The 17,385-nt window shown below is 44.0% G+C and overlaps 2 protein-coding genes across 7 annotated transcripts in view; one reads left to right on the top strand and one right to left on the bottom strand.

Moving 5' to 3' along the window:
• The window catches only part of MRPL30 (mitochondrial ribosomal protein L30), a 33,726-nt gene extending 18,599 nt beyond the window's left edge, over positions 1 to 15,127 (top strand). For 4 of the 5 annotated variants that reach the window (XM_069757520.1, XM_069757519.1, XM_069757518.1 and 1 more), the window contains exons 4-6: positions 8,949 to 9,095; positions 13,027 to 13,100; positions 14,939 to 15,127. In XM_069757520.1, coding sequence (XP_069613621.1) covers positions 8,949 to 9,095; positions 13,027 to 13,100; positions 14,939 to 15,068 — 351 coding nt within the window. In that variant the 3' untranslated portion in view covers positions 15,069 to 15,127. The remainder of the gene's footprint in view (positions 1 to 8,948; positions 9,096 to 13,026; positions 13,101 to 14,938) is intronic. The other variant, XM_069757521.1, reaches the window with a different exon arrangement.
• On the bottom strand, positions 2,919 to 4,937 carry LOC138670303 (uncharacterized). 2 transcript variants are annotated; one of them, XM_069757512.1, is made up of 5 exons: positions 4,785 to 4,937; positions 4,590 to 4,655; positions 4,297 to 4,507; positions 4,050 to 4,209; positions 2,919 to 3,929 (listed from the first exon to the last, which is right to left on the bottom strand). In XM_069757512.1, the coding sequence occupies exons 1-5, from the start codon at positions 4,869 to 4,871 to the stop codon at positions 3,710 to 3,712; spliced, it is 744 nt and encodes a 247-aa protein (XP_069613613.1). In that variant the 5' UTR covers positions 4,872 to 4,937; the 3' UTR covers positions 2,919 to 3,709. The 2 variants fall into 2 exon arrangements, with proteins under 2 accessions (XP_069613613.1, XP_069613614.1); XM_069757513.1 differs by lacking the exon at positions 4,590 to 4,655.
• Positions 15,128 to 17,385: the final 2,258 nt, after the last annotated feature.

The raw sequence follows: 17,385 nt of genomic DNA, 5'->3' as shown, positions 1-17,385 counted from the left end.
GTCTGTTTTTACCATCCGTTTTTTTGACGGATCTGTTTTCCATGCCTAAAAATGGGAGTCTCCCAAATGTGATTGGCTACTGGAAAATAAGGGAAACCATATATTGATGGTTTTTACACCCCATCTTTGACAGGGTTTAGAGAAAGTGGCAGAGATGGAAGGAGTGCTTGTGAAGATTGCGACCATATGTTCTGATGTTATTTTTGAGACCAATAGGCTGGCAATAATAGTTCGGGAAAAGGAGGCAGCAGCAAGAGAGAGGATTCTTCGACAGCGACGTCGCCGCCTATGGATACATCCCGTAAACGCACAGCGAATGACCCAGGGCGTGTATTCAACTCTCTACATGGAGTTGCAGCAAAACCCGGATAAATTCTTTAAAGGGAACCTGTCACCCCATTTTTTCAGATTGAGGTATAAATACTGTTAAATAGGGCCTGCGCTGTGCGTTACTATAGTGTATGTAGTGTACCCTGATTCCCCACCTATGCTGAGAAATACATTACCAAAGTCGCCGTTTTCGCCTGTCAATCAGGCTGGTCAGGTCGGGTGGGCGTGGTGACATCGCTCTTTTCTTCCCCAGCTTTCCCTTGGTGGCGTAGTGGTGTGCGCATGTCGCAGTGACGAATCCACTGCGCGCACGTGAAGAAGCAGCGCGCGATCTGCGCTATTACCCCCTGTCATCGGTGGGGGCGGCCATCTTCCTGGGGCCGCGCGTGCGCAGATGGAGTGCTCTGCTGCACGGGGCTTCAGGAAAATGGCTGCGGGATGCCGCGCGTGCGCAGAAGAGATCGCGGCGGCCATTTTCCCAAAGCCGAGTTTGCATCTCGGCTTTGGGAAAATGGCCGCCGCGATCTCTTCTGCGCACGCGCGGCATCCCGCGGCCATTTTCCTGAAGCCTCGTGCAGCAGAGCACTCATCTGCGCACGCGCGGCCCCAGGAAGATGGCCGCCCCCACCGATGACAGGGGGTGATAGCGCAGATCGCGCGCTGCTTCTTCACGTGCGCGCAGTGGATTCGTCACTGCGACATGCGCACACCACTACGCCACCAACGGAAAGCTGGGGAAGAAAAGAGCGATGTCACCACGCCCACCCGACCTGACGAGCCTGATTGACAGGCGAAAACGGCGACTTTGGTAATGTATTTCTCAGCATAGGTGGGGAATCAGGGTACACTACATACACTATAGTAACGCACAGCGCAGGCCCTATTTAACAGTATTTATATCTCAATCTGAAAAAACGGGGTGACAGGTTCCCTTTAACTACGTGTGAATGAGACAGGAACATTGCCATGTTTTGTTGGAACTTGTTGGGGATGTCATCCGAAGGAAGGACACACAGTTGAGGGTTTCCATCTCACTGGCTTAGCGGCTGATGGTGACACTGTGGTAAGCTTATTTTTATGTATTTTTTTTTTTATCATTGTTCATAGTTAATATCATGTGCACATGTTAACCTATGGAAAACCACATCAGCAGTGAACATGCTGCAGAAAATACTGCGCTGAAACACTGCGTTGCATTTTCTGCACCATGTCAATTATTTTATTATTTGTGCCCATTCCATAGTGTTTAACACCTGCTCCATAATAGGAATGCACAGATGTAAAAAAACAGAAAAAAACTTCCGCAGTGCCGTTTAACAAAATTTTTTAAAAAAATTTAAAAATTAAAGATATTATTATATGTGTGAAAATTGTTTTAAAATGTAATGTTGGTGCTTGCATTTTCAATAAAAAATTTTTTCCACAGATTCCTTGCTACCAGAGAATCCCTAACATCACTGCATTATCAGTTTCGTCTTGGAATATCCACAATTTCTGGAATTGTTAAAGTAACATGCCGCGCACTATGGGATACTTTGCAGCAGGAATTTATTCCGAATTCGACTATGGAAATCTGGATGCAGAGTGCTGAACATTTTGAAAAACTGTGCCATTTTCCTAATTGCTTGGGTGCCGTAGATGGCAAACATATCCAGATTTCAAAACCTGCAGGATCTGGCTCCCGAGTACTATAATTACAAAAAGTACTTTTCGATAGTACTTATAGCCATAGCGGATGCCAATTGTAAGTTTATTGCTGTGGACATTGGAGCCTATGGCCGCTCAAACGACTCACAGGTCTTCAAAACTTCTCCGATGGGCAGTTGTCTATATGGAGACACCTATGATTTCCCACCACCAAGACCACTCCTGGGAACATCTGGCCCACCTATGCCATTTGTCTGTGATGGTGATGAGGCATTCCAGCTGTCACCATACCTACTGAAACCTTATTCAAGCAGTGGATTGACCAGAACCAAGCGAGTGTTTAACTACCGTCTAACTCGAGCCAGACGAGTGGTGGAATGCGCGTTTGGCATTTTAACAGCAAAGTGGCGAGTGCTGCTAACCGCCATAAAACTACAGACAGAGACTGTGGATGGGGTTGTCAAGGCCTGTGTGGTGCTGCACAATTATGTGATTTCCCAGGAGCCAGTTTCCATGGATGATGAGGACTCTCAGACAACCTTGTGGGACTATCAAAACAACTCTGTTCGGACTGCACTTGTGGTTTCCAGAATGAGGGACCGCTTCGCTGATTATTTCATGTCACCTGAAGGCAGAGTTCCATGGCAAGAAGACATAGTTTCAGATGTTTCTTTGATGTCTATGGCAATAATGTTTCTGTACAAAGTCACTCTTCTGATTTTCTTGACACCAAGCTTTACTTATTTCCTTAAAGTTTGGTATGTTTTATAATAAACCAAACATGTTATACCTTTACAACGTCTTATGTTTGTGTACCTTTTTTATTTTACTATAGTTAAATGAAGACACTTGACAATAAACATTTTTTTTAAACAAAACCAAATTTGTATTACACTTTTTATTAACAACTTTTTGTAATCAATTTAGATTGAAATTAGTTTTTTTTAAAACAACTTTAACAATTTAAACTTTACAAATCTGTAAATTGTGGGGTGGAGATACTGTAAATTGTGGGGTGGAGATACTAACGGAGGGGCTGGAAGGTTGGACTACGTCGATAGTGGGGGAAAGCCTACTGGGTAGGGGTTGATCTGTAGTGGAAGGGGGTGAAAAACATGAGGCTGAGCAGGGAGGTCAGGTTGGACAGGGGGTGGTGTTGGGGTAAGTGGAAAACTAAACGGGGAAGGAAAATTTGATAGGGAAGGAAACAGTGGGGAGGACATTGGGATTTGGGCTTGGGTTGGGAATTAGGACTGGGTTGGGAATTGGGACTGGGTTGGGAATTGGGCCTGGGTTGGGAAACGACAAGTAGTTTGGAAAGGGTTAGTAGGAGAAACAGTGGCTCTGTGGGAGCAACTACTGGGGGAGTTGGAGGGGCTTGGGCGATGGCCTGTACTAGAGCAGCATGGCAACCTTGCATTACATGCATCTGCTGGTCAAGAGTTAGCTTTTCCATGCTCCTGAGCATTGATTGAAAAAAGGTTGTTTGGAGATTCCCTTGCATCTGAATGCAGCCTATCCAAGCGACTGCGGAGTACACTGATGCTTTCTTTCACCATGCTGAACCCAGCATTCACTTGCTCTCTCAAAAGTTTGATAGAGCTCTGGAAGGATGCATTCAGATGCAAGAACTCAGGAGCATAACTCCTTTCCTGACCCCTTTGTCGCTGCCGCCCCAAACCTATTGGTGGTCTAGAGGTGGCAGGATCAGAGGGGTGGGGTAAAGGGAACGCTAACTCATCACCAGCAGCTTCATGTAACAAAGTCTGCAATGATGCTCCAGCACTGGCGGATGTTGATGTGGATGGGGCAGAGGTACCGGAAGTGAGGGAAGAGCCAGACGAGGGGTCAGAGGGGTGGGGTCTACTGACGTCGCCCACAGTGTGGACTTCTGTGGGATTGCTCCAGAGGGGTCCAAGGTAGAAGCAGGCTCCCGAGTGCTACAGAAGGTGCTGTGAAATAATAGAAAAAAATAACAATTAATATATTGATAGGAAAAAGCCCTGCCTGAAACAAAAAAAGGTTAGACAGGTAAACATGGTGAATTATTCAATGGGCTGTTGAATATTTACCTTCTTCTCAACATCGTTTCCCGGAGGAAGGACAGGGCACGGCTGTATTTATATTGTGGCCTGCGTCGTCCTCTTGAGCCACTCGGGGCCTGCATCTCCTTGTTAAACTCCCTCTTGAAGCGATCCCTGAGTGACCGACACCGCTTCATAACCCTTTCACCTGTAAAGAGAAGAATGAAATAAAAAAATGGGTTAAGTGCAACACATTCCGACCTGCTCCAGAAATTACTGAAATGTGACTACTTACGTTCTCGAGTCTGCTGCCTTGGATCAAGGTCCTCCCAGTTGGCCACAATGTTATCGCATATTTGCTCCCAGAGCAGATGGGTAACAAACTGATCTGCATGGCTGCGGTCAGCCATGTTCCACAGCGGCTCCCGCTCGCGGACCTCCTCGATGAGGCGGTCCACATAGAGTCCGCTGCCCTCACCATCTGAGTCGGGAGCATGCTGTGAAGACTGTGAAAAGAGCAAAAAAAATGAGTTTTACTGAAACACAAAACTACCAAGAGAAAAAAAAAAAACCTCACTGCTGGCTGACCACTGCGGCGATTACGACGCTGATGCTGTGAGGACCTTCATGGCGTTGGCCAGAATGTGCAGCAGACTAAAAAAAGGAAAAAGAATTATGTTGGATGTAGGCATATGTTGTATGTGTACTGTGATGTATGATGATCTGTTTTGTATGTGTTGGGTGCACTGTGATGTGTGAAGCAACTGTTTCGGCACAACTTACACTCTGTGCGCCCGCTCTTTGCGTTTCTCCACCCATCCCTTCTCCTTCTGAGAGGCCCTCTGCTGCTTCAGCTTCCTGTGAAAACATAATTAACGCATATAGCGTTTAACAGAAATTTTAACAGGAACATCAAAAACTAAAAAAAAATTAAATTACCTCTATGGTTAATGATGCAGGCCTGCTGTGAGCGCCTCCCTGAGCCATAACTTTTTTTTATTTTCCCATCAATATGGCCATGTGAGGGCTTATTTTTTGCGAAACGAGTTGTACTTTTGAACGACATCATTGGTTTTACCATGTCGTGTACTAGAAAACGGGAAAAAAATTTCAAGTGCGGTGAAATTGCAAAAAGTGCAATCCAACACTTGTTTTTTGTTTGGCTTTTTTACTAGGTTCACTAAATGCTAAAACTGACCTGCCATTTTGATTCTCCAGGTCATTACGAGTCCATAGACACCAAACATGTCTAGGTTCTCTTTTATCTACGTGGTGAAAAAAAATTCAAACTTTGCTAAATAAAAAAAAAAATTGCTCCATTTTCCGATAACTGTAGCATCTCCATTTTTCATGATCTGGGGTCGGTTGAGGGCTTACTTTTTGCATTCCAAGCTGACGTTTTTATTGATACCACTTTTGTGCAGATACGTTCCTTTGATCGCCCATTATTGTATCGTATATACTCGAGTAGAAGCCGAGATTTTCAGCCCAATTTTTTGGGCTGAAAGTCCCCCTCTCGGCTTATACTCGAGTCATATACCGGGAGGTCGGCAGGTGAGGGGGAGCGGGGGCTGTGTAGTTATACTTACCTGCTGCGGCGCGGTCCCTGCAGTCCCTGCTTCCCCGGCGCTGCAGATTCTCCCTGTACTGAGTGGTCACATGGCACCGCTCATTACAGAAATGAATAGGCGGCTCCACCTCCCATAGGGGAGGAGCCGCATATTCATTGCTGTAAATGATCGGTAACTGTGACCGCTCAATTACAGGAAGAAGCTGCAGCGCCGGGGAAGCCAGGGACTGCAGGGACCGTGCCAGGAGCAGGTCAGTATACGGGGAGCGCAGCGCTGCGCGATATTTACCTGCTCCTCGCTCCGGTGCGGCTCTGTCTGCAGCGCCCTCTAGCAGTGACGCTCAGGTTAGAGGGCGCTGTGACGTAGTCAGTGCGCGCCTTCTGCTGAGCGTCAGTGCTGGAGACGGAGCCGCACGAGGAGCAGGTAAATATTGAAAGCACCGGCGTCCTGAGCGAAGAGAGGTGAGTATATGATTTTTTTTTTTTATTATTGCAGCACCAGCAGCAGCATTATATGGGGCACAGCATTATATAAGGAGCATCTATGGGGCCATAAAGAACGGTGCAGAGCAATATACCGTATATGGGGCACAGCTTTATAAGGAGCATCTATGGGGCCATAAAGAACGGTGCAGAGCATTATATATGGCACAGCATTATATAAGGAGCATCTATGGGGCCATAAAGAACGGTGCAGAGCATTATATATGGCACAGCTTTATATGGCACATCTATGGGGCCATAATCAATGGTGCAGAGCAATATATATGGGGCACAGCTTTATAAGGAGCATCTATGGGGCCATAATCAACGGTGCAGAGCAATATATATGGAGCACAGCTTTATAAGGAGCATCTATGGGGCCATAATCAACGGTGCAGAGCAATATATATATGGCACAGCTTTCTATGGAGCATCTATGGGGCCATAATGAACGGTATAGAGCAATAGATATATGGGGCACAGCTTTATGTGGAGCATCTATGGGGCCATAATGAACGGTGCAGAGCATTCTATATAGCACAGCATTATAGGGAGCATCTATGGGGCAATAATTAACGGTCTGGAGCATCTATTTTTATTTTTGAAATTTACCAGTAGCTGCTGCATTTTCCGCCCTAGGCTTATACTCGAGTCAATAAGTTTTCCCCGTTTTTTGTGGCAAAATTAGGGGGGTCGGCTTATACTCGGGTCGGCTTATACTCGAGTATATACGGTATTTTAATGCAATGTCGCGGCGACCAAAAAAACTTAATTCCGGCGTTTCTAATTTTTTTCTTACTACGCTGTTTAGCGATCAAGTTAATGCTTTTTTTTGTTGATAGATCGGGCGATTCTGAACGCGGCGATACCAAATATGTGTAGGTTTAATTTTTTGTTTTATTTTGAATGGGGCGAAAGGGGGGTGATTTACACTTTTATATTTTAATTTTTTTTCACATTTTTAAAAAAAAATTTTTTTTTACTTAGAAGCTGGCATAACTCGATCGGCTCTGCTACATAGCAGCGATCATCAGATCGCTGCTATGTAGCTGAATTGCAGGCCTGCTATGAGCGCCGACCACAGGGTGGCGCTCACAGCAAGCCGACATCAGTAACCATAGAGGTCTCAAGGACCTCTATGGTTACTATGCAGAAGCATCGCTGACACCCGATCATGTGACGGGGGTTGGCGATGCGCTCATTTCTGGCCGGAAGCGCCGGTTAAATGCCGCTGTTATTTGTGGGAGTGGTTTCAGATATATAATGTGACTGAGGACTGGTCACATGAGAGAATGTATGGACCTGATTGGTCCGTATGTAAGGTCCTGGAAGGCCTATGTGTTGGATGGTCATAATAATAATCTTTATTTTTATATAGCGCTAACATATTCCGCAGCGCTTTACAGTTTGCACACATTATCATTGCTGTCCCTGATGGGGCTCACAATCTAAATTCCCTATCAGTATGTCTTTGGAATGTGGGAGGAAACCGGAGTCCCCGGAGGAAACCCACGCAAACACAGAGAGAACATACAAACTCTTTGCAGATGTTTCTGCCCTGAAGAGCACATAGTGAGGCATTGGATCTGATGGCCTGTGGAGACGGACGTCCCGAACAGCACACAGAGGCCGTATGTGCAGAGTCTCTGATGGCACTGCTTTTGGCGGAGCTATCGTCCGTCTGAGGATCTGGACTGTCTGGAGTGCACTGGTCACAGGGATGGTGATCCCAGTTGGGCAACTTCCCCTGGAGAGAGTACTAACAGGAGGTCAGCGTGTGGAGCTGGAGCTCCAGGAAGGTAACCCAGAGTTGGGGGACCGTGTTTACTGACGAGGGTCAGTTAATGAACTGTGCGGGCACCCATGGTCACTGGGCCGAGTAAGGTCCAGCATGTTTAGTGACCACAACTTAATGTCATGTTCCGATACAGTGTTCTGTTCGTGGTATGTTTTGTGACAGTATAATAAACAGCATAGACTGTTTAAAGTGGAAAGTGTTCCTGTGTGCCTCAAATCTTGCTGCGAAGCGAGTATTCCCCAACCTGCTAGTGATCGCGGCATCACAGTAGGTTTCCTGTCCCTGAAGGGCGGATCCCCTCTCCGTGGTGCTGTCATGGGCTCTCAGAAATTCCGTTACTGGTGAGCAACTATGTCTTTTTTTTTTTTTTTTTTTTTTTTACTGTGTTACAAACGCTTCTACATCTACACCACAACTTCCACATACAAAAACATGCTGACGGGTACCCTCATATGAACTTCTGTAATGTAGTGAGAATGTTCTAACAGACTTCTCAGAATTCAAAAACAACATCAAATCCTGTGCTGTCATTGTGACAATACAATAATTGTTCAACTTCTGTACAAAATGTTCTCTAAAGGCACTTGGCTCAGTCCAGCATTCCTGTGGTCTCTGTGGGGAGGGCGGAGTAAGCCGCTTCCAGAAACATCTGGCAGTGATTATCTGCCCACAAAGCGAAAGGATCAGTTCACATGTATTGGAGCCTTTACTTTTCCAAAATCTTAGTTTGATTTTGTTGTTTTTGTTTTCACAAATATCAGTACATATCTGTGTTTGAGTTCTTTCTGTGGTCATTAATAGAGAAGTGAACTTTTATACCCAAACTTTTGGGGTAATCTTTGCAGAATGGAAACAAAGTGTTAGTTTTGCCCATGTAACAATTTCTTGTAAAAATCTTATCATAAGTTCTTTCCACTCAGACTATAAATTAGCTGTCTTGGCATCATGACACCTAAACTGCTTAAATCTGGTCTAAGCAGTACCTCTGTTAACACTTTTTTTGTCATAATGTATAAATGGCAGAATGTATACCATATCTTATATTAGTAATTTTCAGTGATTTTTTTTTTGTTGTATTTACTTATTTTATGTGCAGACATTTCAACCAAAGCCAGAAGATCATGAAAAGTATGGAGGAGATCCCCAGCAACCACATAAATTACATCTTGTTACGAGAGTACGATCTTTTATTAGGAGACCGTACTGGGAGAAGGAAGTGGTTGAAAAACTGGGACTTAGAAAGGTAAACAGTTCATGTTATGGGAAAGACAGAGGCCCTGACTCGTTGTTCATTTGTTTTGTTTTTTTACGTTTCACAATTAATGAATCTGGCTAAAACATTTGGAATTGCGAGACTGTCTACATATTGTAAAATGGAAAAAAACAGGCAAGCACAAATGGACTTAAAAAAGGGCTCGAATAGAATAATGAATTGGGTGTAAACAAAAAAAAAAGGCTCAGAACTATGTGGTATGTGGTGCAGGAAAGTGATGTAAGATTTATCTTGTATGACCTCTAATTTATGTTGTTCGTTCAGCTAAAACTCACTTTGTGTCTGCCGACTTATGAGTCCTTACAGCGTACGCACCTTACCGTCAGGATTGTTCGTTATTGCCAGAGAGTTTAGGAGGTCACATGACCGCAAGCATGACACTTGCATACTTCTGGCCACATTCAAACTAGACATGTTTAGGCTATGTGCACACGTTGCAGATTATTTGCGGTTTTCTAGCGTTTTTGCGCTATAAAAACCGCAAATAATCTGCATACATTAAGCATCCTATCATTTTTAACGAAATCCGCAATTTCTGTGCACATGATGTGCGTTTTTCCACATGAAAAACGCATTGCGGAAAAATAATGAACCTGCTCATTAATTTTGCGGTTTTTTCGCGGTTTTCCCACTGTCTAATGCATTGGGAAATGTCCGGAAAAAAACGCGCAAAAAAACGCATGCGGATTTCATGCGGAAATCTGCCAGAAATGTCCGGATTTTCACAGTAATTTTCTGCATGAATTCCTGAACGTGTGCACATAGCCTTAGCCTTTCTCAGCTCACTTCTATTGAGCGAGGCTAAGCACGCCTAGTCAACTCGAGACCGCATGTATGCAAATCGCCTACTAGGTGTCACATTACCACCCGCTCACGGTGGAAATATTGAACGATCTTCACAGCTTGCGGTGTGCGCACTGTAAGGCTATGTGCACACGTTCAGGAATTCATGCAGAAAATTCCTGAGAATTCCGGACGTTTTCTGCATGAAATCCGCAAGAAAACCGCATGCGTTTTTGCCGCGGTTTTGACGCGTTTTTGCCGCGGTTTTGATGCGTTTTTGCCGCGGTTTTTTCCGGACACTTCCCAATGCATTTTGGAGTGGGAAATCCGCAAAAAAACTGCAAAAAGATAGAGCATGTCCGGATTTTGTGCGGTATGCGTTTTTTATGCGGAAAAAAACGCATCATGTGCACAAAACATGCGGAATTCATTCTAAATGATGGGATGCTTATTGTATGCGGTTTTTTTGCGGTTTTATAGCGTTTTTATCGGGAAAAACCGCGAAAAAACCGCAACGTGTGAACACAGCCTTAGGATTCGGGAGTCTGCAGTCACATAAGCTGTGACTTTGAGAATTGGCATGGTCTTGATCACTACTTGTAGCTGTGAATAAGCTGACTCATAACAGTAGTGTACATATGTGTACGCAACCCTTATATACTTCTAATCTGCCTTAGTGAGTTATGCTTACCCATTTTCTAATGTTTTAAGTTTTGCATAATGTGGTGAGGATTTTTTGACTTGTCCATAGAGAAGTGCTAATAAATACCGTATATACTCGAGTATAAGCTGAGATTTTCAGCCCAAATTTTTGGGCTGAAAGTGCCCCTCTCGGCTTATACTCGAGTCACGGTAGCGGTGGGGTCGGCGGGTGAGGGGGAGAGGGCGCTGACGCATACTCACCTAGTCCCAGCGATCCTCGCGCTGTCCCTGCCGTCCCACGGTCTTCTGTGCTGCAGCTTCTTCCCCTCTTCAGCGGTCACGTGGGACCGCTCATTAGAAAAATGAATAGGCGGCTCTACCTCCCATAGGGGTGGAGCCGCCTATTCATTTCTCTAATCAGCGGTAACGGTGACCGCTGATAGAGAAAGAAGCTGCGGCACCGAAGACAGCTGTGACAGGCTGGGACAGCGCGAGGATCGCTGGGACTAGGTAAGTATGTAATATTCACCTGTCCCCGTTCCAGCCGCCGGGTGTCGCTCCATCTTCCCGGCGCCTCCGTCTTCCCGGCGTCTCTGCGCTCTGACTGTTCAGGTCAGAGGGCGCGATGATGCATATAGTGTGCGCGGCGCCCTCTGCCTGATCAGTCAGAGCGGGGAGACGCCGGGACCGGACGCCGGAACGAGACGCTGGGAGCTGCAATCAAGAGAGGTGAGTATGGCTTTTTTTTTTTTTTTTATTGCAGCGGCCATGGCACAGATTTATGTGGAGCATCTATGGGGATATGTGAACGCTGCAGAGCACTGTATGGGGCACAGCCAAGGGGGAGATATGAATGCTGCAGCGCACTATATGGGGCACAGCTATGGGGAATATGAACAGTGCAGAGCACTGTATGGGGCACAGCTATGGGGCAATATGAACAGTGCAGAGCACTGTATGGGGCACAGCTATGGGGCAATATGAACAGTGCAGAGCACTGTATGGGGCACAGCTATGGGGCAATATGAACGGTGCAGAGCACTATATGGCACAGCTATGGGGAAATAATGATCTATTTTTATTTTTGAAGTTCACCGGTAAATGCTGCATTTCCACCCTAGGCTTATACTCGAGTCAATAGGTTTTCCCAGTTTTTTCGTGGCAAAATTAGGGGGGTCGGCTTATACTCGGGTCGGCTTATACTCGGGTCGGCTTATACTCGAGTATATACGGTACCCAAAAAGTGATTTTTTTTTTTTTTTTTTTTGTCATTGAGTCATGCTAGTGGGGTTTGTGATCAAAGGTCCATGGTCCTTTCTTTGTGTTCAGTATAGCATCTTATTGGAAAATCATTGAATATTCCATAGAATAAGATATTCAGTGATATGGAAGCCAAATAATAATGTTCAATAGTCTTTCTAAGTTCCTGACTCCTTCTCTCTGATCATCCATTGGTTGATCATTGCTCAAAGATGCTGTCGTCAGTCTGACAAAGTGGACCTTTCCATTATTTTCTCCCAGCTGTAGTGGGTAGGGGGCAGAAGCTGTCGACATGTCAGTGTGGCGGCAGCAAGGTTACTGTACGTTGTAAAAATTTCGGAAGTGGGTTTTCAAGTTGGTTTTGAAGGCTTCTATGGTGAGGGTCTGTGTTTGGTTAGGAAGTATGGGAGATGAATGGGACAGATATCAGAAAAGATGATGTGAGACGCAAGAAAGCGGAGAGAAGGTAACAGATTGTTTGAGGAAGTATCTGTAAATTAGTACAGAATTGTGTGGAGGGGGCATTTTGTTGACAGCCAGCTACATAGTAATTTATGCTGGTAAATAGTTACCCAGTGAAGGAATTGTAAGGATCCAAGTACAGAGCCATAATAGAGGGGGACACTAAGGTCGGATTCATTAAGACTGACCTTTTGCATGCCAATCTTGATAAAATAGCTGCTCTAGAATGACATGCACCAATTCTTTAAGAAGCATGCACCTCTTAATGAATTTTTGCTACTGACTTCATGGATCAGGGAGTCCATTTATTTTGCAATGAACCCCAATTTTATATTTTGGGGTGATGAATTTAACTACTTTAGCTCATGTCACCTCCCCTCTAGGCTCCTCTAAAAGTTGACACATGTAGGTAAAAAAAAAACAAAAGCTGGTAAATTTTTGCGCAACTACGAGTTGCACAAACAATTTTGCTACATTTCAAATAGTCGTGGCTGAATTGGGTGCAAAATTTTTCATGAATTGGGATCTAAAGTTTCAATTGTTGGGGTACGCGATGATCTAGGAAATGACCATGTCAGATAAAGATGTCTGAAATAAGATAATGTCTGAGAAAGATGTCCACGTCAAAAGATGACTAACTGTATCGATGACAGAGGAGCACAGAGTAATGTCGTCAGGCTTTGCCGGCTATTAATGAATTAGTATTAGCGATTGGCATTGACTATGGTAGTTTTTTTGTCCAATGTTTTCTTAGGCTCAGAATCCAGTTGTGCTTAAGAACATCCCATCAGTCAACAATCAGCTGAAAGTCATCAAGCACTTAGTAAGGTTTGTACGTTATTGGTCTCTTTGCCGGGCTGGCTTATAATGAGATTCTAGTGTCTTGTGTGTACCACTTTTGTAAAACATATGGCAGATTTCCTTTTCTTCAGAGCCCATTATATTCAACTGTTGCAAATTATATCATGATGAGATTGACATTTAATCTTAGTTTTTCCTAACCCAATCTGATCATATTTTGGTTCTTCAGAGTACACTAATCTTGTATCATCAGCCTCTCCATAATATAGAGCTCTGTGCTCTTTCTCAGCATAGGATGTGGAGATGTCTTCGTTCTATCAGCTGCTGGACCGCTTTTCTGGACGTCATCAGAAAACATGCAGTGATGCGCTGCTCAAGTTACCTGAACTCCATAGCCAATCACTGACCTCAGTTGGGATGCTAGCATGTATGTTACAAAACTTACGATGCCAGTGATTGGCTGCAGTGGTCACACAGATGACGTCATTTACTCCACTTAGCCCAGTTTTTTTTTTTTAATTTCCATCAACCTCTTTAACGCTTATTTAAATCAATATGGGGCATGTTTGCCTACTCAACACCCACCAAGAATGGATCCCTGTAAAGCAGAGGTCTTAAATATCTTTTCTGCAGTCATCAATCTAGTAAATAAAACACAAATGAATATAGCATAAACTATTGAAATCCGCTTCTTCCTTCCTTGGAACAGCTGAAATAGATGAAAGACCCCTGCTGTGTTGATGTAAACAGCTGATGGCGTGGAAAACATTGTAGAGGTTGTCCTCAAAGATATCTTCTTTCAAATTGTGAGCCCCCCAAGTTCGTCGCCTGGTTGCTTCAGGTCCTGCTTCTCGTACCCTTGGCAAAGTTTCCTGCAGGCAGAATGTAATATTACATTGCAGCCCTTCAGATGAATCCTAATCCATATAATTGGGTTCTGCCGCTAGAATGGAAGCTTCTTTTGCACATCTCTCCATTGTAACTCGTGGATTGGGGTCGGTCCTGAGCCAGAGACATGCCCTTGTTCTTATAAGATATCCGTATTTTCTAACATGTAGACAGGGGTTGACTCGCTTTACTATTTACCTCTTTTTGAAAATGATCTTGGTTCTCAACAACGAAGGGAGTTTTTTAAAATTCTACAGTTTACTGGTTGTTGCCTAGGTTACTGGCCACCTCTGCAGTGTATCAGAGGTGGCTGTTTTTTTTTGGCCAAGCTCACACAAGCTTTGAGAACTGTGTTGAAGTTGGGCTGATAGCTTGATCTGGCAGCCTTAAGAGCCCATGTGCTCCTTTGATGTTGCATGGGCAAAGCTGTCTCTGCTACCAGCATCTGAAAAAGCAGAGATCGAACCAGTGCCTCAGAGTGCACTGACACACCCCTAATGCTCTTCCAGCCTGATTTGCATATGACTTCTACATTAAATTTCTCATGACTGGCTCATTGGATTGCTACCAAAACAAAAAGTATAATTTTTATTGGGGATCAAACCACACTACTTCTATGAGTAAACCATGCTAACTGATTCCCTTTTAAGTTGGTTACATTCATAGTGTAGAATAAATGTATTTTATTGATTCTAATATAAAAATAAACTGGAATCAATAAAATACATGTAATATTTTTGTTAGGCTATCCCTTCATGTGTTGCCGCTGTCTTAACAGTTGCGAGACGCACAGCTGCGGGGAAACATATTTTTCGAGCACGCTGAAGTCACTCGGTTAGCACCCGAACATGGTCGGATAACACCTTATCCAAGCTCGTTCACTCATCACTAGTAGGGAAATAAACAATCTTTAGTGTGATGTATAGAAATAAAAACTGTATGCAAAATGAATGTGTCCTTTAAAAACTTTTCTTTAGAGTCAAGCCATTGAAACTACCCTATGGGCTTCCAACAGAGGAGGACTTGTCGGACACCTACCTGAACAGCTTGGGCCAGCTGGTGATACGTAAGAAGCTGCAGCCGATTGACATAAAATCAACTGAATAATAATTATTATAAAGTGTGCCGCTATTGTCCTTTGTAAAATAAAGCTTTTTTGTATAGTGTTTGATTTTTTTGAGCATTACATTTATTATTTGCAGCAGAACTTTTAAGTTTTGGTTTAACCAATTCCTGCACAGCGGCATTCATTCAAGACACTGGCGAGTTCCAGCATAGCGCTGTCAATGTACGAAGTGATAGTGCAGGCTTATGAGTCATGCCCGTGATGCCCTATGGTGGTATCGGCTGTAACATACTACAACGATGACAGGAAATTGACGTGACGGACAAATTGTTTTGTTTAAACCTTGAGCTTCCTCTGCATGCGTGGAGTTGCAGTAGTGGGGAGCTGAGGACCCCCTGACAATGACCCCCTAGGAACTCCATGAATTAAATGTTGAGTAGGCATACCTATAAAAAAAAAAGTTAATAACAACAGAGGTCCCAAATGCATATTAATAGACCAGGGTAATACCATGCAATGTCATGTACCCCCGGATTAACTATACCTGCTACAAAATTCATATGAGACAAGGAGCATCAATAACAAGTATTAATGTAAAAAGGTAGCTTTATTGATCCAAATACAAAAGTAACAAAAACTTTGACATAATATATGATAACACAATATTTCCAATCCAATGCAGAAAAAACGATCCACCCTTAACACCCTGTAAATTAACCCATAGTACCCTGTATAACCAGTGGGAAAATAGTGTGCACCAGGTGGGCCTGTATAAAAAATAGTAACAAGGCACTAGATTCCTATATAGGAATAAGTATGTATATCATCAAAGGTGCCACAACATATTGTAAAAGATAGGCTTACCGGTGGAAAGGTGGGAAGCCGGATAGGAAGCTCTGACGCGCGTTTTGCGGTACTGCACCAACAGCCAATCATAACGGCGCCGGGGAGATTCCCCAGAGCGGGCACATGGAGCACAAAGACGCCTGCCCACAAACAGGAGCCGGCCATCCACAACGCGTCGCTCACGGCCGCAGTAAGGAAGACACAGAGATGTAAATATATTGGCTGCACAAATAAATCATAAATAATTCTTGTCACCCATATGAAACAGGAGAACCTTTGATATGAATGTAACACAAATCCAAAAATCAGGTGCATAGTAGTCCAGGAGAGCAGAGTTCGCTCTCTCTGCCCACAGACTGCACTGACACATAAGTGTCGGCGCGTTCCTGGCTGCAGCAACATGTGTCGCATCATTCCGATGTGATGAACGCCGTGTGCGTATGTGCACCCTGCCCCAGTGATGATGAACAACCAGGGCAGGCACATGCAGTGTTCTCTGAGCCACTGCAGTGCAGAGCACACTGTCAGTGTTCAGTGCTGGTCTGCGGCATTGACTAGGATCGGCAAAAAAACCAACGGCCCGGTCCTGGTCCGCCTACCTGTGGTTGGGGACCCCTGGTCTTGAGCAAAGAAAACTCTGGTGCGTTCCCCTCAATGAAAAAAAAATCAGTTACTACCAAAAAGAGAATAGAAAAAACAAGAAGAAAAAATCCCTTTCTTCCATCTTTTAAAAAGGAAGTATCCTTTTAACCCCTTTGTGACCGGAGGTATTTTCAGTTTTGCATTATTTTTTTTGCTACCCTTTTTTCCAAATCCATAACTTTATTTTTCCGTCAATATGGCCACGTGAGGGCTTGTTTTTTGCGGGACGAGTTGTACTTTTCAACGACACCTTTGGTTTTAACATATCGTTATGTTTTGATCTCCCCAAGGTCCTTCATCCTTATGTTCATAGTCCTTTTACTAGGCACTGCTCCTAATAGCCAGTTTCCTACTCCACACTGATGAGGGGCAAATACCCCGAAACAGCTGTCTGTGGATGGATACCATGTTTTGGAATAGGTGGTTTACCTTTTTGGATGCTGCCCATCCCGTGGTTGTTCCTTCCCGGAACCTGGCTATTTATTGCTTGCATTGAGAAACACGTGATGGTGTCTCAGCAGCTTTTCTACATGCATTATGAGTTCATGGACACCAAACTTGTCTAGGTTTTTTTTATCTACTGTAAGTGGTGAAACAAAATTCCAAATTTTGTTAAAAAAAATGCCATTTTCAGATACCCGTTTTTTAACGTGATCTCAAGTTGGGTGAGGGCAAACTTTGTGTGCCGAACTGACATTTTTAATGATACCATTTTGGTGCAGATTCAATCTTTTGATCACCCGTTATTGCATTTTAATGCAGTGTCGTGGTGACCAAAAAAACTTATTTCTGTCATTTTTACTTTTTTTTATCGCTACGCCATTTAGCTATCAGGTTAAAACTTTTTTATTGACTAGACTAGAAGCTGCC

Source organism: Ranitomeya imitator, chromosome 3 (assembly GCF_032444005.1).
Source record: "Ranitomeya imitator isolate aRanImi1 chromosome 3, aRanImi1.pri, whole genome shotgun sequence".
NCBI lineage: Eukaryota > Metazoa > Chordata > Amphibia > Anura > Dendrobatidae > Ranitomeya > Ranitomeya imitator.
This window is presented reverse-complemented; position numbering and strand designations above follow the sequence as displayed.